The sequence below is a fragment of the Ammospiza caudacuta genome, chromosome 17 (genome assembly GCF_027887145.1).
Source record: "Ammospiza caudacuta isolate bAmmCau1 chromosome 17, bAmmCau1.pri, whole genome shotgun sequence".
NCBI classification, from domain to species: Eukaryota; Metazoa; Chordata; class Aves; order Passeriformes; family Passerellidae; genus Ammospiza; species Ammospiza caudacuta.
Genome location: NC_080609.1, coordinates 17045057 through 17065372, shown reverse-complemented (window position 1 = coordinate 17065372; position 20316 = coordinate 17045057). Strand labels below are relative to the sequence as shown.

Below are 20316 nucleotides of genomic sequence, written 5' to 3'. Positions count from 1 at the left end.
ACAAAACCTTGAAAAATAAACAGATTAGTGCCAACCCTGCACAAAAGCAGGTGTAGGACTGGTCAGACTTTATAGCAAGAACTGCAGTTCCAAGAAGGGGAATATCCTTTGATGGAGAGCAGGGTTGCTAACCTGTAGTGGTCCAGCAGCAGAAATGTCAGGGCTCTCCCACTGAAAGCCCAGGATATGTGTCCTGATAGATGCCTCTTTGGGAGAGCACTTGCTTTACATTCTTTGGAAAAGCACAGGTGTTCTGCAGGTGCTGTTTGCAGTTACTCTTGGGCAGGTGCAACGCCTTTTCTCTGTATGAATAATCCTCAGAAGGCAGAGAGCCACGGAGCTACAGAAATGGCTTACTTCATCATGAGTTAAACACTGCGCTGTGCTGAACTCCTGAGTCACCTCAAACACAGAAAGGCACCGGGGATGGTCTGAGAATGAGGACTGGCACACGCTGAACATCATAAACCCAAAGTTCCTGAGAAACTCAGCTCAGAGTTTATGGGAACAACAGGCTGTAAAACCCAGGGCTCAGCACCATCCCCTGCTGCACTGCGCTGGCTCTGGGCTCAGGTGGGCAGCCTGGTCTCCTGCCATGGGACAGTGCTCCCAGGAGACCCACGGCAGGCACTGGGAGCCCAGCCAGCCCTGCTCAGGGCTCCAGAGCAGGCACCCCTCACTCACAACAGCCCCTGCTTGCCTCCCGTCCCTGGGGTACAGCTGCAGCCACAGTGGGCAGCTCTGGGCAGGGATGGCAATGACCCCAGACCCACAGACCCACAGCTGCAGCTCTGAGATGACCCCAGACCCACAGACCCACAGCTGCAGCTCTGAGATGAGCCCAGAACCACAGACCCACAGCTGCAGCTCTGAGATGACCCCGGACCCACAGACCCACAGCTGCAGCTCTGTGGCACCGCAGGGCTGCGGGGAGCAGCTGCAGTACCCAATACCACAGCCAAGGTGCAGGCAGCATGGCAGGCACTGCCTTGGCCAGGGACGGGCTGGGGAGAGGTGTTGAAACAAACCTGGGGCAGCAGGTGCCGGTGACTCACGGGAAAGGCTGCTGGCAGCCCGGGACTGGCCCTGGAGGAGAGGAGGCACAGCAGGAGAACCTCTCCTCCACAGCCACTGCCAGCAGGGAGAAAGCCAGAGGTGATGGAAGGGCTGTGGGGGAAGAGTGGCCGAGGGGGAGGAAAATCCAGCTGCGCAGAGATTTTCTGGATGGCAGGAACCTGCCCGTGTGGGGCTGTCAGCCTGGAGAGCAGACCCCAGCCTCCCTCGGAGTGGAAGGAAGGGGCAGCTGTCCAAAGCTGCTCCCAGCAGATGTAGCCAGGCAGCACCGACAGGGTTAAAAACTGCCCAGGTCCCTTCCAGAATGGTGACATCTGGGTGACATCCAGTGGTCCACAAACAGGTTTGGGAGTTAAATGCCTCATTAATGTAAATGGGGCTGGGCTGGGGAAAGGCATCTCCAGCACATGCCTATGGAAATGGAAAATCCATCCAGGCTCTGAGCCTCTGTGCTCAAGCCCAGCTCTGGGGAGGCCAAACACAGCAGGACAGTGTGGATGGCTCAATTTTACCCCTTTGCCTCCAGGGCAGGGTGAGCCAGCCCCGGAGCAGTTCCCCATACCAGACAGATGGCCTGAGCCATCCCCACCAGCCTGTTCTCAGCACTTTGGAAGCATTTTCCAGCAGCTGGAGCATCCCCAGCCAAGGCCAGGCCATGGCAGGGAAGCCGTGGTGGCACCACAGCGGTTCCAGGTGAGTCAGAGTCTGACCCAGGCTGCAGCAGGGACATGCCACCACACGGCCCCACACTAATCCCCATGGCAGTGTGACCCAGGCTGCAGCAGGGACATGCCACCACACGGCCCCACACTAATCCCCATGGCGGCCTCTCCCTGGAGCAGGACAGGCCGGGACATGTGGAGCCCTCACCAGCTGCCCACACCCCCTGGCACACACAATGGGCATGGTTCACCCTGGAACCAGACTGAGAGGAGAGCACTGCCCAAGGCAGGAGGGGGAGCAGGAACCCCGGGCCAGCTTTGGGCACTGCCATCCCAGCTGCCAGACTGGGCCTGCTGTGCCACTCCGGCCTGGGCAGCGTGGGCACAGCCTGCACCCGTCCCACCTGCCTGGGCACTCAGGGCACCCAGCCCTGGGGAAGTGGCTGGGCAGGGATTTGGGGTGTACCCAGTGTGCAGCAAGGGGCAGTGGAGGCCTTGGGGCAGTGGTGGTGGAGGACAGGGTCTCTCCAGCCCTCCCTGTCCTTGTCCCTGCCCCTGTGGGCAGCTGTGATGGAGGACAGGGTCTCTCCAGCCCTCCCTGTCCTTGTCCCTGCCCCTGTGGGCAGCTGTGATGGAGGACAGGGTCTCTCCAGCCCTCCCTGTCCTTGTCCCTGCCCCTGTGGGCAGCCGCGGGCCCGGTGCTGACCCGCAGCCATGCCTGCTCCCTGGCCTGGTTGTAACAGAGCCGGGGGCGTAAACAGGGAAACACACCTGGCCCCAGGGCTGTGGACACAGTGTTCCTGCCTCTGTCCTCTGGAATCTTCAGCCAAGCCTCAGCATTTTCCTGTAACACTCTTGCACTGCCTTGTCCTCCCAGTGGTGCACATCTACCTCAGTTTGCCTGGGTGGGAGCAGTACCCTGTCAGGACCTGAGCCCCCCTCACTGCTGGGTATGTGGCTGCCAGCCCCCCAGGACTGTGGTGGCACTGTGACCCCAGCAGCCTTGCCATTGGCAGTGTTTCCAAAGCTGTGAGACACAAACTACAGGAGGGGACACTGTGGGGAGGGTGACAAAAACCCAACCCAACCTGCAAAGCCCCAAGCAACTGAGCCAGGCAGGCCCCATCCAGCACCAGGGGTGGGATGAGGGGTCACATCTCTCTCTTCCACTCATGTGCTTTATCCAAATGTATTTCTAGGGATTAAAACCATGTGTTCCCTGTATTTATTCACCTGCCACAAAGCACAGAGCCGTCCTGGCGGGATGTGATCACCCAGAACACAGCGGAGGTGGCAGCTGGCTCCAGTCGGGGTGAATCACCCTGTTGTCACAACCAGTGCCGTCCCTCTGGGTTTTAAGACCTTCTCACCCAAGTTTACATAATGAATCCTGAACTCCTGAACGGCACAAGCTGCTCCCCTGGGTACACAGGGGTAATCACTCCTGGGTTTGCTATAAATCAGCTCTGGTCTTGTTACAAAATGTCATCAGTCACAAAATAGTTCACATTTGCCCCAGGACATGGGAGGGGACCATAAAGCACCAGCCCAGGGCACCTTTACATTGCTGCATCCTGCTGGAGCCACGCTGGCACTCCCGGCCTGTACCAGGGCGGCCTGGGGGCATCCAGAGGACCTGAGCTGCCACATCCCAGGATGCTGGAGTCACAGCAGGACGGATATTTTTTCCAGTAAACTCGTACAGCGGAAAAGGCAGATGAGTGCAATTAATGCCCTGTCACAATTAGTTACAGAGCTGGTCAGGGGAAAACCCCACCAGTGACAAATGATCACAGTGCTGTGCCGAACCTGCCCAGTTGTCATCCGCAGGGGAACTGGGACTCAGTGCCCAGGTCACCGTGCTGAGGCTGAGCAAGCTGGGCCCCAGAGCGGTTTGCCCCATCCCTCTGTCCCTGTGGCCACAGCTGGGCTGGCAGGGCCACACGTGGTGGTGCCACAGCCCAGTGCCCGACCCTGGCACCGAGCAGCCCTCGCTGTGCCACGGGCCACCGAGCTGTGCCAGGCCAATAGGAGCCCGGGCCCCCTTCCCTCCCTCTGCTGCGCCTTGTAAAACAAAACCAGTCTGGGTTTTACTGCCTGATCTTTGTAACGCAAACACAGGCCAGTTAACAGGTTTGACACAGGGCTCCGGCACAGGGTGGTTGTGAGATGCTCACTGTCACTTCACGGGCTTTTACTGGTCACAACGAAATGACTCTGTTTCATTTAGCGACAGCGGTGTGTCTCTGGAAGTGCACACGAGTGATAAACCTGGCAATTACCGTGCTGGGTGAGCCTGGGCCGGGTGCACGGCTCCCTTGGCAGGGGCAGGGGCAGGGACAGGGACAGGGACAGGGACAGAGGCAGGGACAGGGACAGGGACAGGGACAGGGAGAGGGAGAGGGACAGGGACAGGGAGAGGGACAGGGACAGGGACAGGGACAGGGACAGGGACAGGGAGAGGGACAGGGAGAGGGACAGGGACAGGGACAGGGACAGGGACAGGGAGAGGGACAGGGAGAGGGACAGGGCAGGGGCAGGAGGGAAAGGGAATGGGGCAGGAGGGACAGGGAATGGGGCAGGAGCAGCCTCCGTGTGTGGGGACACAATGCCTGCACCAGCGTTGGGTGGGTGACAGTGACAGGGACTGATGGGGACTGATAGGAACAATCACCTCTGCTCTTCATCTGTACACCCAGACCTAACAGCATCCAGCAAAATTCCGGCTGCCTTTGTACCAGCCACAGGCACCATCAAAACGTTGTCCTTCCATCAGACAAATTTAGGAGCAGCTGAAGGTGGTGGGTCGGGCAGATGGAGTCACTTTCAGGGCTGGTTTTCCCCGTGGATCTGGCGTCCCAGCTGTATTTAGCTGCTGTCAGCAGCGCATCATGCCAGCACCACACACCACTGGGGAAACAATGCCTGGGATGCAGGGGAGCTTCCTGTGGCGTTTCAGCTGTATTTTCAGCAGGAGGTTTTTGCTTATGAAATAAACTTCCTCATAAACAATTGAGAGATGATGGAAAGTCAAGCAGCTCAAGGTCATTTGGCCTTGCTGGCTGCGCAGCTGATGTTCCGAACCCTGGAACAAACGCCAGCCGCTCTATTTCCAGGGCTGGAGCTGCCAGAGCCGGTAACTGGCATTGTTCTCTGGGAGAGCAGTGCCCACAGCAGGGCAATTACTGTGACAGGGCAGAGGAACCCGGCAGGTCCTGGTCCATCCAACCTGTTCATTCCAGCTTCCCTTGGAGATACTTCTCAAACACAATCCCGCATTCCACTCCTGACATAATGGCATGAGCTATACTTGTGCCAGTTAAAAATAAAAATCCCTTTTGTTCCCAAATAACAGAACACGAGGACATTTGGGAAAGTCTGACCAAGTCCTGATTGAACAAGAATCTGCCATTACCTCTCCTAGCAAGAGGCAATCGCTCCCCTGTACAATGCTGTGCCCTCAGCAGTGATTTATGGTTCCAAGGAGGTTTGTACATGTTCACTGTTCTGTTGTGAGGAGCTGACGTCTGCCACTTCACTCGAGATGCTCGGGATTTTACCCCCAAACGTGTTTGTACAGCAGTGCTGGGCTGAGGGATCCCAGCCCGTGGCATACACCGGGCTGGCCCTGGGCTAGGAGAATACAGAAAAGGGGGGATGTCTCTCCAGCCCCCCCGAGGGATTAATTACGGGATCAACAGGAGTCAGCAAGTGCAAGACATATAATATTGAGATTAAGTCATGAAATCACAAAGCACATACTAATCACCGTGAAAATCACCGGGAACAGCTGGGCTGGGAGGACCCTGGCCCCTCTGAGCTGCTGCCTCCCAGCCCTGAAACAAACAGAAATGCTGCTGCCATGTTTATTTCATTCTGTCATTTTATAGAAACATCGCTCATTTCTCCTGGAAAGAGATCGTCAAGGTCCAGATCAGTCCATTGGTGGCCCTGAGCTCTGCCCCCTCTGTTTGAAAATCAATATCTTGTCTAGTCCACACTTGACAGGCTCGGGGTGCTCAAACTCCTGCCAGCAGCAGGCAGGGGAGCAAACAGCTGTGAAGGGAGGCTTTTTACAGAAAAAAATAAATTAACATAGAACCAAAGAATCATTCAGGTTGGAAAAGCCCTCCAAGATCGTCGAGTCCAACCATTTCCCCAGCACTGCCAAGGCCACCATTAACCCTTGTCCCCAGGTGCCACATCCACATGGCTTTTAAATCCCTCCAGGGCTGGGGATTCCACTACTGTCCCAGGCAGCCTCTGCCAAGGAAAAAAAGATTATAGGATCTTTCTAAAACAGCTTATAAAACTGTTTCAAAACACTAATGCACCTCACCTGCATTTATTTACCCATGTCAAAAGCCTGGCACCAGGGACAGTTGGCACCAGGGAAGGTAAAGCAGTGAGGTGACAAAGGGGACAAGGGGGAATGGCTTCCCACTGCCAGAGGGCAGGGTTAGATGGGATCTTGGAAAGAAATCCTTCCCCAGGAGGGGGGGAAGCCTGGCACAGGTGCCCAGAGCAGCTGTGGCTGCCCCTGGATCCCTGGCAGCGCCCCAGGCCAGGCTGGAGCAGCCTGGGACAGTGAAGGTGTCCCTGCCATGGCAGGGGTGGCACTAGATGGGCTTTGAGGTCCCTTCCAACCCAAGCCATGGCAGGATTCTGTTCCCAAGGTCCCTTCCTAAGCGAGTAACTCTGTGATTGTGCGAGGTCCGTGCCGCTGATCCCGGGCTGCGTTTGCCGGGAGCCGGAGCAGCAGAACCAGGCGCCGTTCCCGGGATGTGCTGGGAGGGGTCAGAGCAGCGCTCCGGGGAACCGGGACCGGCCGGGGAGCGCAGGCGGCACGGGGGGGCGGGCCCGGCCGGGGCGGCGGGGCGGGCCGGGGCGGGCCGGGCGGCGCGGCCGCGGCCGGGGCCGGTGCCGGTGTCGGCGGGAGCGCGGCCGGAGCCGCACGGGCGGCAGGTACGGGGCACGGGGGGCCGGGACAGGGCGTGCGGGGGGGCTGCCGGTGCCTCCGGCCGAGACCCTGCCCAGGGATGCCCCGGCATCTGTCAGCGCCCTCGGGCATCCCGGGCGGCGCCCCGGGCCCCAGGGACCGGCTCGACGGGACCGGCCGTGGTGTCTGACGCGGCTACACACCCGAGTCACCCGGTCTCTGCCTGGTCTGGCAGCAGCGGGGCGGGTTTCGTGCTGGGCAGGGGTTTGGGGTGTACCCGGCGTGCAGCAAGGGGTAGTAGTTCGGATTTAGCCTTTGTTTACCCAGGGGTTTCCTTTAATCTCCCTGATAAAAGAGAATGGGAGCAAACCGCATCTTGGTGGAGTAGTTCAGTGTTTGGTTTGGTACTGGAAATGTGCCATCTCCCCCAGGATGGTGCTCCCAGTGAGGCAGAGTGTGCCCGCAGCATCCCAGGGGATGCGGTCCCTGGTGCTGGGCGTTTGCTCCTCTTACCGTCCAGGATTCCTTGCCTAAGCAACCAAGTGAGCTCACAATGTGACCTTCCTGGCACATGAGGAGCACGGCTTGTGATTGTCCCGAGAGAGAGGGACATCATGGGAGCCACAGGTTCGTGGATTGGGTTGAGTTGGAAGGGACCTCCAAGTCCACTCGTTTCACCCCCTGCCCTGGGCAGGGACACCTTCCACTACCTCAGGCTGCTCCAAGCCCTGCACTTCCCACCCCCCAGGGTAGGATTTCTTTCCAATATCCCATCCATCCCTGCCCTCTGGTAGTGGGAAGCTATTCCCCCTTGTTCCCCTTGTCCCTCCATCCCTGTCCCCAGTCCCTTTCCAGCTCTCCTGGAGCCCTTCCAGGCCCTGGCAGGGCTCTGAGCTCTCCCTGGAGCCTTCTCTTCTCCAGCCCCAGCCCGGCTGCAGAGCAGAGGGAGCTCAGGCTAGGCAGGGCAGCGGGAGCAGAGTGCCTGGCACACACACAGAGTCGGGGCAGCGCTATCTGACTGTAAATACTCCTGAGTGCTGCACGCCTGCCCGTGGGCTGGAGCCCCGGAGGCGCCTGCGTGGGCTGGAGCCGTGGGCGGTGGAGCTGGCACTGTGTGCCCTGGCCGCTGTCCCTGCACCAGCAGCACAGGGCATCTGCTGGGAGCTCTGACCCCACCTTGAGACAGGCTTCCATTGCTCACCGGCCCCTGGCTGCTCCACTTCTCCAACTGCCAACCTGTAAACCTGTGAGGTAATAAAAGAAATTCCTCTAATTTGCCAAAGTACCACTAGAGAGATGTCTCATTTAGGAAAACTAGGCTTTTCCCTCAGGGTTCAGGGGAGATGGCAGATGAGCAGCTGCTCATCAGAGAGGAGTGACTGGTGTGTCTCAGGAGAGAAAGTGCTGAGCAATCACAGTGTCATCGGGCTGGTAGTGTCAGCGTGGTTTTGCTGCCCGTATCTAACCCTGGAGCTTCCAGGAGTGGGGCAAGTTTTGCTCATTACTTTATTTCCTCCAAGTGGCAATTGCCCTAGGAAAGCCCCAGAGGAGATTCAAGAGAGTCAACAGGATCATTTCGTAATGTGGGAGTGTGATGTCACTGTGAGGTGGAGGAGTTTCACCCAGGGTGATGCTGGGATGAGGCAGGGCTGGATCAGCTGCTGGAGACAGGGAGGACACGTCCTCAGCACAGAGAAACGCCACTGGAACCGGGAGCAGGTTTCTCCTAGGATGGCTTTGGTCACCCCAGGGATGCAGGTGCTGCCAGGAGAGGGGCCTTGGCACCCTTGGCACACGCGGGGGCTCACAGCCCTGGCTCAGCTCGGGTGACCCTGCTGTGACCAGGGCAGCCCGGAGCAGAGCAGGGATGTAACGCAGGGCTGGCTCCCACCTGCAAAGGGTTCAGGGCTGTGTCTATCGAGGGGGTGGCCCCTCTGTGCCCCCAGCCCTGCTCAGCTCCTGCTCCATCACTGCTCCTCCTCCCTCCAGAGGGGCTGTGGGAAGGGGACACAGTTGTCAGCGCACTGATGGAGAGTGGGTCCTTACACCCCTCATTTATCACCTCTCTGCTCAGGTGCAGCCTGCTGATGGGGCAGAGCAGGACCCACCCCAGGCTGGCACCAAACCTGGCACCAACCCTGCCCTGAGCAGCTCTGGGCTGAGCTCTGAGCACTGTGCCAGGGAGGAGCCCCCAAAACAGGGCCTTGGGGCTCACATGGGGCAGCTTCCAGCTGTCAGCAAGGAAGGAGCCTGTTTGGAAACACTGGAAATAAAGGTAGGAAGAAAAGTGTTAAAATGAGAATATCCATCACAAAAAAAGTCATCCAGGCATGTTCAAATGCAGCTTTTGCTCCTTGCCATTTCTTTTATCCCATATGAAGAGGAATAACTTCTCCCAGTTATGAGTGACCCATAGGGACTGGCACACAAGTGGAGTCCCCCTGTGGCAGGAGCCAGTGGTTGGTGACAGCAGGGACAGCCGAGGGCACACAGCTGGCCAGCAGCAGCCAGGCAGGGGCTGGAAACTGCAATCCACTCTAAATCTGTTACTGGATTTGTTAAAAGGCAGAAAGTGTTTCCTCGTCGGCCTCGCTGGGCTCCCCGATGTAAAGCAGCTCTGAGGACTATAAAGCCAAGGCTGGGCTTGCTGTGCCCCGGGCAGGGCTGGCTCACTCTGCAGGGCTGGGGCAGCACAGCCCGGGGCTCACAGCCCACCACAGCCTGGGCAGCTCGGCACAGAGCACGGTCACTGCCCCTCTGTGGTATCTGCCCAAAACCCAGCCAGGCTCTGGTGCAAGCCGTGCTCCCTCCACGAGCAGAGCACCCCCAGGCAAGGGCAGGAGGAGCCTCAGTGGCACAAGGGCATGGAGGATGAGATGGGGAGGTTGGGGGTCCGGGGGTCCAAGTCCCAGGACACGAGTTCCTTGGAGAACAAAAGCTTTTCTATAAGAGTACAGCCTGCCCTCAGATCTTAGAGGAAGCAGCTGGGGTTTGTTCTTCCCCAAGTCCTCTCCCACAGAGGAGCACCTACATCTAACATCAGAGGTAACAGGCATGCAGTGAAAACCATCACCCCTCTTTGTGATGCAGCGAGACTTCAAAATCTGTTGGGTTTATACTGTTATCAAATTCTCTGTGTGCTGCTCAGGAGAACTGGCAGATCTGGCCAGCACATCAAGGAATCAGTATCACCTTCTTTATTTTTGAAAAGTATGAAGAACCCACCTCCTTTCACTCCCCAGGGCCCGTGCGCACCTCTGCTGCCTTCTTTGCTCACCTGCAAGTAATGCTGTGTCACTGTCATTCCTGCCCTGCCGAGTGCTGCTCCTTGGTGAACTATTGCTGCATTATTCCGCCACTCTTCCTCCCGGGATGGGGCCTATTCCCAGCATTAATCTTTAACTCTGCTCTCCTGCAGCTTAAATCTGACAAACGTTCTGAGTGCCTGCCTCAGGTTCTCTTTGAAATCCTGCCTCGGGATGTTAAGATTTAGTAACACAGATTCTAACCTTAAAATAGCAGCACAAAATGTTCTGTTTACTCACAAAATGAATGCCAAGTATGCAGCATCCCTCACCACAGCAGAGGAGTGGGGGGGCCGTACTGATAATATCTGACAGACAAAGGAATTTGGTGGAAAAAAACAATCTGGTGTCCCTCCTCCAACGGGCAGCAGCCCTGGACAGCATTCCTGGTCCTGGGAAAGGTGCTGCTGCTTCCAGCTCCTCTTCTTCTGTCCCTCTGAAAGCTGGATATGCTCTAATACTTCCTACTTTAAAGAAAAATTGTCTCAGGCTCCATGTGGGGTTGATCCCTGAACGCTGTGAGCCTGAGCTCTACCCAAGCCAGCTCTGCGTGTACTGCTTGGTCCATCTAGTGTTGGCTGAGGCTGGGACAGCATTCCAGCTGTATCAGAGTGCACACAGCAGCACCTGGGCAGGCACTGCCACACTGCAGGGCCCTGGCCAGGCTCGGGAGTCACCTGGCACAGCCACATCCCGCAGGTCACTCAGCTCCGGTGGGGCCAGCAAGAACCCAAAACATGACGAATCATTCAGCACCTGTGGAGCTGCTGATCCCAAAGCTCTCCTGTAGAGGAGGCTGGCTGCCATGCTGCTGCCATGGCATGACCCTGCAGAGCATTGAGTTTTCCTGGGTTACAAACCACGGCCGTGCCATCGCAGCGGCCGCCCCACTCCTGCTGTGCTGCCCAAACCGGGCACCTGGTGTGGCACAGCCCCTGCTGCTCTCAGAGCTGCTCTGATGCCTTTTCTCCTGCTCGCAGGCAGCAGCATGAACCTGAAGAAGTACCTGGTGCGGGCGCTGCACCGCCTGCAGAAGGGCCCTGGCTACACCTACAAGGAGCTGCTGGTCTGGTACTGCGACAACACCAACACCCACGGCCCCAAGCGCATCATCAAGGAGGGGCCAAAGAAGAAATTAATCTGGTTCTTCCTAACGCTGCTCTTTGCATCCCTGGTCTTCTGGCAGTGGGGGATCCTCATCAACACCTACCTCTCCTACAATGTCACCTCATCCCTCTCCATTGGCTTTAAGACCATGAAGTTCCCCGCAGTCACCATCTGCAACGCCAACCCCTTCAAGTAAGTTTTTCTTCTCCCAGTTTCCCCATGTGTGCCCTAACCCCTCAGAAACATTGCCAGTGAGAGGTACTGAGGGCCCGTTCCTGTCTGAGACATCACATTAGGAGCATCAATGGAGTCACCAGGTGTGCCTTAAAACAAACAAAGAACAATATGGAGATGAATGGCTCAGGGCCAGAGGAGGGTTCATCTCCCTGCGAGTTCTCCTGGGCTTCACAGAATCCCAGAACACTTTGGGTTGGGAAGGGACCTTCAAGTTCATCTCATTTTGCCCCCCACCCTGGGCAGGGACACCTTCCACTATCCCAGCCCTGTCCAGCCTGGCCTGGGACACTGCCAGGGATCCAGGGGCAGCCACAGCTGCTCTGGGCACCTGTGCCAGGGCCTCACCACCCTCATGGGGAAAAGTTTCTTCCTAACACAGTTTCTGTACCATATCAGTCAATCCAATGAAGGATTTTATCTCCCTGCAAACTTTCCTCAGCTCATAAAAGAACCAAATTCAGCTCACCCTTCCCAGCCAGAATCAGTCTCTCCATCTTTCCCCACAATTTCTTTCCTTCCCCTTCCTCACTGTGAGCATTCTTCTCATTGTTCATACTCCAGTCACTGAGAGCTGGTTCCACAGTCCTGTCTGCCATAGAGACAGAGAACTGAATTGTGATTTCAAAAGAGTCACTGATTTTCATTAGAGTTGCTTTAAATCTATCGTGGTTTTAAATCCATGCAATAGTGTAGCCCAAGGCAAGACGCTCCCAGTCAACACAAGAATTGCTTAGGGGTAGTTTTTCCTCCACTTGCTAGAGGTGTTTTGTGTAAACTGCAGTGAATTACTGAACTACAACCAACGTGGCCCAGCATTGGTGTGTTCAGCCCTGCAGCACTCCCTATTTATCGTCCCACTGCTCTGCCCAGCTGCAGCCTGCTGGGACACCAGGGTGCGAGCTGGCCGTGCTCTGCAGGGCAGCTCCCCTTGTCCTGCAGCACTCTGAGGTGCCCAGGAGGGTCCGGGCTGGCCGTGCTCTGCAGGGAGCTCCCCTTGTCCTGTGCTAAATTCAGGCAGCACTCTGAGATGCCCAGGAGGGTCCGGGCTGGCCGTGCTCTGGGACAGCAGTGCCAGGGAGCTCCCCTTGTCCCGCAGTAAGTTCAGTCAGCACTCTGAGGTGCCCAGGAGTGTCCAAACCAGCAGTGTGGCAGGTGAGCTGCCTCGTGTCCCCACTCCCTGGCACTGCTGTCCCACTGTCTGTCCCGCAGGTACTCGGAGGTGAAGCCCCTGCTGAAGGAGCTGGACAGGCTCATCGACGCAGCCCTGGAGAGGATCCTGCAGCCCACACCAGGCAACAGCACTGAGAACACGTCCCTGCCACTCGACCTGGAGCTCTGGAACCAGATCCCCCTGGTCCTCATTGATGAGCACGACAAAGACAATCCCATCATCCTGGACATCTTTGAGACCAACCAGACTGCTGTGGACAATGAAAATGCCACAGACAGCAGAGCCAATGTGAGCAGTGACACTGCTGAGGGCCACCAGCTCTATGGGATCAATGGAACCATGGACAATGAAACCACTGAGGTGAACCAAACCACTGCTACACCTGCCCCGGCCAACACCACGTTGGAAGAGAAGAAGTACAAGCTGGCAGTGAAGCTGGTGAGATGAGAGGGGTCCCACAGTGACAGCAGGCAGAGATGAGGGATGGGTGCCTTGGCAAGGATGCATCAGGGAGATCTGTGTCCCCTCCCCACCAGCTGCCCGTGGCCACTCTGCCCTGGGGCTCTGCTCTGGCTGTGCCAGGTCTGGGCACTGCCTGTGCCCAGACCCAGCCCTGGTGCGGGCTGAGCCCAGGACAGAGCCAGGGCAAGGGTGGTCCCTGCAGGCTCCCAGGCACCTTAACCCCTTCCTGGGGTCAGGCACCCAAAATGCCAGGGAGAGGCTGAGGCTGCTGTCCCATTCCTTTCCTGCTGCAGTCTGCAGAGGCACAAGGTGATCCTGGAACCCCTCACCCCTGCTCCCATGGAGGCTCCAAGGACCCTGCCTGGGCAGACCTCAGAGGCTGGGGAAACTGCAGCCTTAAAGAATTGGTCCAAAATTGACATTTTCTGTTAACTTGTGGGGTCACCCTGGGGATGATGTATGACCTGCCCAGCAGGGAAATGTCCCTGGCTGTAATGACAGCCAGCTCAGAGTGACAGCCAGCTGAGTGTGACAGCCAGCTCAGTGACAGCCGGCCTGTGGCCCCGTCAGGCTGAACCTCGCAGTCCCTGGAGCTGCAGGCAGGGCTGGCACGTGGGTGAGCAGGTGGGGAGGGGGTCCCCATGGCCCTGCTGTCCCCCAGGCTGAGGCTGCCTGCTCTGTGTCCCCAGTGCAGCCACCAGGGCTCTGAGAACTGCACGTACAGGAACTTCAGCAGCGCGGCACAGGCGGTGACCGAGTGGTACATCCTGCAGTCCACCTCCATCCTCTCCAAGGTCCCGCTGCACGAGAGGATCAGGATGGGCTACCAGGCAGAGGACATGATCCTGGCCTGTCTCTATGGGGCTGAGCCCTGCAACTACAAGTAGGTGCACAGGAGCCCCCTGCTCCTTTCTGTCCCTGCAGGAACGAACAGCACGTGGGTTCCTTTCTCTTTTTAACATATATATCAGCTGCTAATGAGATTGCTGCTGATTCTCAGCTCTAACAACGCTTCCCAGTGTTGGGAACCACAGCTGCTGAGCTGGGCCCACCTTCTGCTTTATGTCGCACCCCTTTAGTCCTCCCAAGAGTCACAGTTTTCTGTGTATGATTCTTCCAGGAATTTCACCCAAATCTACCACCCAGACCATGGTAACTGCTACATCTTTAACTGGGGCATGGATGAAGAGGCTCTGAATTCTTCCAACCCTGGGGCTGAGTTTGGTAAGGGAGCTTTGAAATGGAGGAGGGGGCTGGAGTAGCAGATGTGAGGGCTCTGTCTCTTGGTACCCATTTCTGTCCCTCAGGACAGACTTATGATTCCTCTGTCACTGGAGCACTGCAAGAGGGAGCAGAGGCATTCCAGAAGGGGGTGAGCCCCAAAAGGAAAATGTGCCACACAGAAAAAAGTGACTACAGACATATAGCAGAAGGGCATCCTCTGGGTATTTAAAATATCTGAGGCAACACGTGACTGTTGCCTGCTACTGCAGTTCTGGGCATTCACCACCATGAGTGTTCCTCCCCAGGTCAGGCTGCCGTGGCAGCCAGACCCTGGCTCTTCCCAAGGAACAGGAGAAGAAAACAGACTCCCTTTTTTCCCCAAGCCTCACCTTCCCATGCAATTCCTGTTGTGTTTTGTCTGGTGTCCCAGGGCTGAAGCTGATTCTGGACATCAGCCAGCAGGACTACATTCCCTACCTGTCCTCTGCCGCTGGGGCCAGGCTCATGCTGCACCAGCAGAAGAGCTTTCCCTTCCTCAAGGACCAGGGCATCTACGCCATGGCTGGGACAGAAACCTCCATTGGAGTGCTGGTGGTATGTGTGGCATTCCTGGGGAGCAGATTGTCTGAGAATAATGTTATCTGATGGGAGCCAAACCAAGTTTGCTTTCAGTCTTGGCTGAACTGGCTCAAACCAAAGGAGACAAGGTACACACCTGTCAGGGGCTGGAGCGCTTTATGGAGGATTTTATGTAACTGTCCTGCAAAGTGCTTGGTTGAGGCCGGGATTCTGGGCTCGGGTCACGGCTGTCTCTTTCTGCAGCATGTCAGAAGGGGCTTTGGCAAACCCTGAGCAGCCTGGATCCACCCAGGGAAGGGGCTGCAGCCTCCTCACTCTGCCAGCCCTGACTCTCATCTCTAGCAAAGCCAGTGGGGAGCACGGAATTACAGAGCTCTGGAAAATGGCACAGGGACCTGTGGAGAAGAGATAAGCACAGTCTGGTGTTTGGGTTTCTCTCCAGGACGAGCTGGAGAGGATGGGTTACCCCTACAGCGACTGCACCCTGAACGGCTCCGATGTCCCCGTCAAAAACCTCTACAGCCAGTACAACACCTCCTACTCCATCCAGGTAACGCACCTGTGCACCAAACAGCACTCTTCGGGAAAAGTCATCAAGGCACTTAGATCCTTGCCTATCGTGTAGGGTATTGGGGAATCATAAAATCATAAAACCTTTCAAGATAATCAAATCCAAGTATCAACACAGCACCAGCACTGATAAACCATGTCCTCAAGTGCCACATCACATGATTTTTGAACACTTCCGGGGATGGTGACTTCACCACTGCCCTGGGCAGCCTGTTCAAATGCTTTACAACGTTTTCCATGAAAAATTTTTCCTCATATCTGATCTAAGCCACACATGGCTCTGTAGAAAGAGTCATTGAGGTTCTGGGAAACTTCTGCTGAGACAATGTCAGAGTGACACTTCTCAGGAGCCTGTGTTTTGTGTACACAAGTGATATTTACCCCTGAAAGGAGATGAGTACAAAGCAGAGAGTCTCCCTCTGAACATTCCTGCGATCTTTAACTTTTTTCTCTTTGGGGGAATCAAGTCATTTTTCACCCTAAAAATGCAGCTGGTTCATGCAGGAAGGGAAACAGCCCTTTGCTTCTTCATCACTCTGAAAATTGGATGAGAAAGTTGAGTGTCAGTAAACCTTGCATCTGTAGAAAATTGGAGGGCCAGCATTAAGCAGAGGTTAATTTGCAACAGGCTGTGCTGGAGAGAGAAGCAGCTCTTGAGGGTGCAATGTGATAATAAGGGAAACACCCAAACCCTTTGGGGTGATTCACAGATGCACCCGGAGATCAGGAGGGCTTTGGGCTGGCAGTGGTTTTATATTTCTACCTTTATGTAATATAGTAACAACTAGACCACTTTAGCCAGCTTTTGAAGATGCTTGTATAAGGTTTAAGCAAACACTCGAGAGGATTGCATTATTCCCTGGAAGTGCAAACGTGATGGAGTTCTGTGCGCACGTAACGCCACTTCAGAGCCCTCTCAGCTAAACCAGGCTCTCCCAGCACTGCCTGGCTGCTCTGCACTCTGTGGGCCTTTCCTATCACTCTGCTTGTCCTGCCCACAACTGTTAAATTGAGTTATCTTCTCACAGACTTTGCTATTGCTTTGTGCTGCCTCGTGCAGAATCCCACTCCAGGCTCGGGTGATGAACTTCACGCCTCACCAAGCTAATGGCAGTGCAGCAGCTGGAGCTGCAGCCACAATCCTCCCCAGAAGAGCAGCACCGACACAGAGACCATTCGTCTGCTCTTTATGTTGAAGGATTTGGAAATTCATGGCCTTAAAATGTAAAACCAGCCCTTTGTCAGTGCTGTGTAAAGCCTGGAGAGCACAGCCCTGTCTGTGGTGGAAGAGAACATTTGTATTCCCTTTTGGAAGCACGAATGTTACTTCTGTGAAGCCCTGAAATAATTGAGAAATGAGCAGTTTCCTGTGTGAGTGGGAGCGGGTGCTGAGCTCCCTGCATTGCCCACGAGGGCTCACGAGTGGCCAAAGAGCTCCAGTGCCCAGCGAGGCTGGCAGGGCTCTGGCAGGGCCAGGCTCTGGCAGCCCCAGATCACCCGTGCAGTGCAGGACAGGAGTTCCTGGGGCACAGGGGCACAGGGGCCGCTGCCACCCCAGCAGGGCACAGCTCCCCAGGGCTCAGCCCAGCTCTGAGCATCCCCGTTCCCTCCCAGGCCTGCCTGCGCTCCTGCTTCCAGAACCACATGGTGGAGATCTGTGGCTGTGGGCACTACATGTTCCCTCTGCCTGAAGGGGTCAATTACTGCAATAACGAGGACAACCCAGGCTGGGGTAAGAGCTGCTGGGGCTTTCAGGGGCTGGGTCTGCTGCTGTCCCTGCAGCTCCTGCACGGCTGCTCCCTGTGGGATGTGGCCACCTGGCCAGTGCTGGGAGAAGGGGCTGCGTTTGGTCCTGGCTGGGGAAGCCCTTGGGCACCAAAGAGAGAGAACATGGCATATCGCTCCAGGCCTCTGCACCCAAAAATTTTGGGTCCCCTGGCAGGGGCAATGGAGGATCCAGTGCTCCCCTGGGGTAGCACAGGTCTGTGCTGGCAGAGGCCAGGGCTGTGCCAAAAATACCAATCCTGGGCAAGCTGGTTGTGTGAGAACTGTCTTCAGAAACTGACAGTTTATTTTTAATTTATTAGTAAATTGCCTGAATGTTTTGCTCAAGCTTCTCAAGGAAAGGAAAGATGGCAAATCTGTATTGCATGGTCATACCTAATATTTATTTTGATAAATGGAACTGATATACCTGAGTAACTGGGTCCTTATCTAAAGAAATACTTTAATTTTGTTTTCACCAAACAGCATATTGCTATTCCTCACTGAGGTCCAGCATAAAACAGCGTCAGATCTGCATTGACTCCTGCAAAGAAACATGCAAGTGAGTACCTGAGCCTGATCTGGTTGCTGTGGAGGTGGAGGATCCTTCACTTTGACTCCCATCGGTCCTGACTGTCCTGAAAGGGCAGCAAACCCCGCAGGGCTGGTTTGCTGTGGGAGAACTGAAGTTCCAGGGACTTCAGAGGAGGGGAAATCTCCACACTAACGCTCTCCCTCTCCACTCCAGTGACACCCAGTACAAAATGACCATCTCCATGGCGGACTGGCCATCAGAAGCCTCTGAGGTAACCCCCATTCCTTGGCTTGTGACAGACTCTGGTGGCTCCTGTCCCCAGGCACGGGCACTGGCTGTTGTCAGAGCTTTGCTGAAGTCCACGTTTCCCACATGCAGAGCAGACCAGCACCAGGGTATGAGGCAGGGAGGGACCCCAGGGTGGCTCCTCCCTGCGGGGCTCTGCCCTAGTGCCAGCCCGAGGCTGAGCCCACCTTCCCCACCCACACAGGACAGGGAAGGACACCCACTGCCCTGCTGAGGCAGAGCTGCCCTGCTCAGCCCCACGGTGTCCCCCTCCAGCTGCACAGGGTGCCAGGGCTGCCTGGCACGGGGCACCGCACCCGCAGGGCTTCTTCTCTTCAGGAGCACAGGGTGTCTCTACTCTTTGTGAATAGATTTTGTTTCCCTAGGACTGGATTTTCCATATTCTGTCTTATGAAAGGGATATGTCAACAAATGTGACTCTGGACAGGTGAGTGAAAGGAACAACCACTTTATCTTCTCTGCTGAGCCTGTTAACATCAGCCTGACACGAGCCCTGGCTCCGGGCCAGCGCGCGGGTGCGAATGGCAGCGAGGACGAGGTTTGCAGCGTTCACCTGGGACACACAAAAGGCAAATCCAAAAGGCACTTCGTGCATGTCCTCTGCTCTCCAGAGCTGCAAACTGGGCTACTCAAACTCAAACGTGCAGCAAAGTAAAATCAGCCTTGAGGACAGTTCTAATGTCATTACGTTTGTCACTCCATACTGATGTCTTGGTGTCTCTCTGTCCCACGGTCAGGCTGGAGCAGAGGCGCAGGGCATTGACAACCAGCTCCTCACTGAGGTGGGTTTTGTTCTTTGCAGGAATGGGATCATCAAGCTGAACATTTACTTCCAGGAGTACAACTACCGCACCATCTCGGAGTCAGCTGCCACCACGGTGAGTGCCCATCCCAGCCCTTCTGGCAGGGCAGGCACAGGAGCCAGCAGCTGGGACGGGCAGGGCTCAGTGCCCTGGGGGACAGCCTGTCACGTCCCTTGAGGCTGCCTCTTGGCACACCTGCTGAAATGAAGTGGGTGAAGCCACCTCTGCCTGGTGGCTCACACCCCTCAGTTCCTTCCCCCGCTCCATCTCCCGTCCCTGTCCCAGCCCTGCAGGGCAACACCAGCACAGGAGAAGCACCAGCGGGCAGGTCCCAGGTGCAGGGGCATCACCCACATCAGCACTGGCACACGGGTGATGGATCGGGCTGGGGCACAGCTGGGGGGCTCACTCTGCTCTCCTCCCACAGATCGTTTGGCTGCTGTCGAGCCTGGGAGGCCAGTTTGGGTTCTGGATGGGGGGCTCGGTGCTGTGCCTCATTGAGTTTGGGGAGATCATCATCGACTCGCTGTGGATCACCGTCATCCACGTCATCAGCTGGTGCAAGGGCCTGAAGCAGCGGCGGGCGCGGTACCCGGACGCGCCGCCCACGGTGTCGGGGCTGGTGGAGGCTCACACCAACCTGGGCTTCCAGCACGAGCTCGTGGGGGCCCCGGCGCTGCCCCCCGAGCCCGGCACGCCCCCGCCCAACTACGACTCCCTGCGGGTGCAGCCCCTGGACACGCTGGGCCCCGACAGCGACGCGGACACCGAGTGACCGCGGGCTCCGTCAGCCTGGCCGCGCGCTGGGCAGCTGTCTGTCCAAAGTCAGAGGGAATGAAAAGCCCAGGCTGTCCTCTCCTATGACTGATCGCTGGCAGGAAGCTCTGCCTAATAAACCCTGCAATAAACCTCGCAGAGTCAGGCTTTGGCTTTAGCGTGTAGGGCTTGTGTACATCAGTATTGCTGTAAAATCGTGTCACTGTTTCTCATCACCAGGTGGGTGGGAAGCAATTCCAGGGAGCAGAGCAGGGTGGTGGCAGGGAGAGGACAGGATGTCCTCACAGTGGATGCAAGGCCCTGGCCTGGTAGATCACAGCACCCTAGAAGAGTTTGTGTTGGAAGGGACCTTAAAGACTGTCTCATCCTACCCCCTTCTCCAGCGCTCCTGGCTGCACGGATGTGGCACAGCTGTGCCATACCATGGAGCAGAGCCTTGGGATGGGACCAAAGCTACTTATGACCTCTGAGGCTGCAGAATTTCCATTCCCAAACAACTACGATGGAAACTGAACTCTCCCTTCACTGCTGGAGCCCCTGGGTGCCCTGTTGTGCTGCTGCCCAGGGTTTGTAGCACTCACGGTGCAGGTGGGCACAGCTGATGGTGTGCCAAGAACACGACTCCACAAAGACTCGGCTGGGAAGAGGCACCAGCCTTTTTAATTATCATTCTTGCAATAATAAAAAGTTGATTTAGAAGTTGCCTTTAGCTTCCCTGCTGGCAGTGGGGTAGTGCAGTGCTGGGTTGATGGCAGCGGCCTGCAAGGAGAACACAGGGTGCTCCCCCTGACACGGGGGCAG

The 20316-nt window shown here is 56.5% G+C and overlaps 1 protein-coding gene across 3 annotated transcripts; it reads left to right on the top strand.

The window, feature by feature from the left end:
* The first annotated feature begins 6632 nt into the window (after window positions 1-6632).
* SCNN1B (sodium channel epithelial 1 subunit beta) lies at window positions 6633-19632 on the top strand. Of its 3 annotated transcripts, none has more exons than XM_058815984.1 (13): window positions 6633-6701; window positions 10961-11279; window positions 12534-12933; window positions 13647-13840; window positions 14078-14181; window positions 14612-14775; window positions 15203-15310; window positions 16945-17062; window positions 17581-17656; window positions 17843-17900; window positions 18301-18362; window positions 18738-18813; window positions 19166-19632. In XM_058815984.1, exons 2-13 carry the CDS (start codon window positions 10969-10971, stop codon window positions 19511-19513), a joined length of 2019 nt encoding a protein of 672 aa, XP_058671967.1. In that variant the 5' UTR covers window positions 6633-6701; window positions 10961-10968; the 3' UTR covers window positions 19514-19632. The 3 variants fall into 3 exon arrangements, with proteins under 3 accessions (XP_058671967.1, XP_058671970.1, XP_058671969.1); XM_058815987.1 differs by lacking the exon at window positions 6633-6701 and adding an exon at window positions 7803-7926; XM_058815986.1 differs by lacking the exon at window positions 6633-6701 and adding an exon at window positions 8866-8950.
* Window positions 19633-20316: the final 684 nt, after the last annotated feature.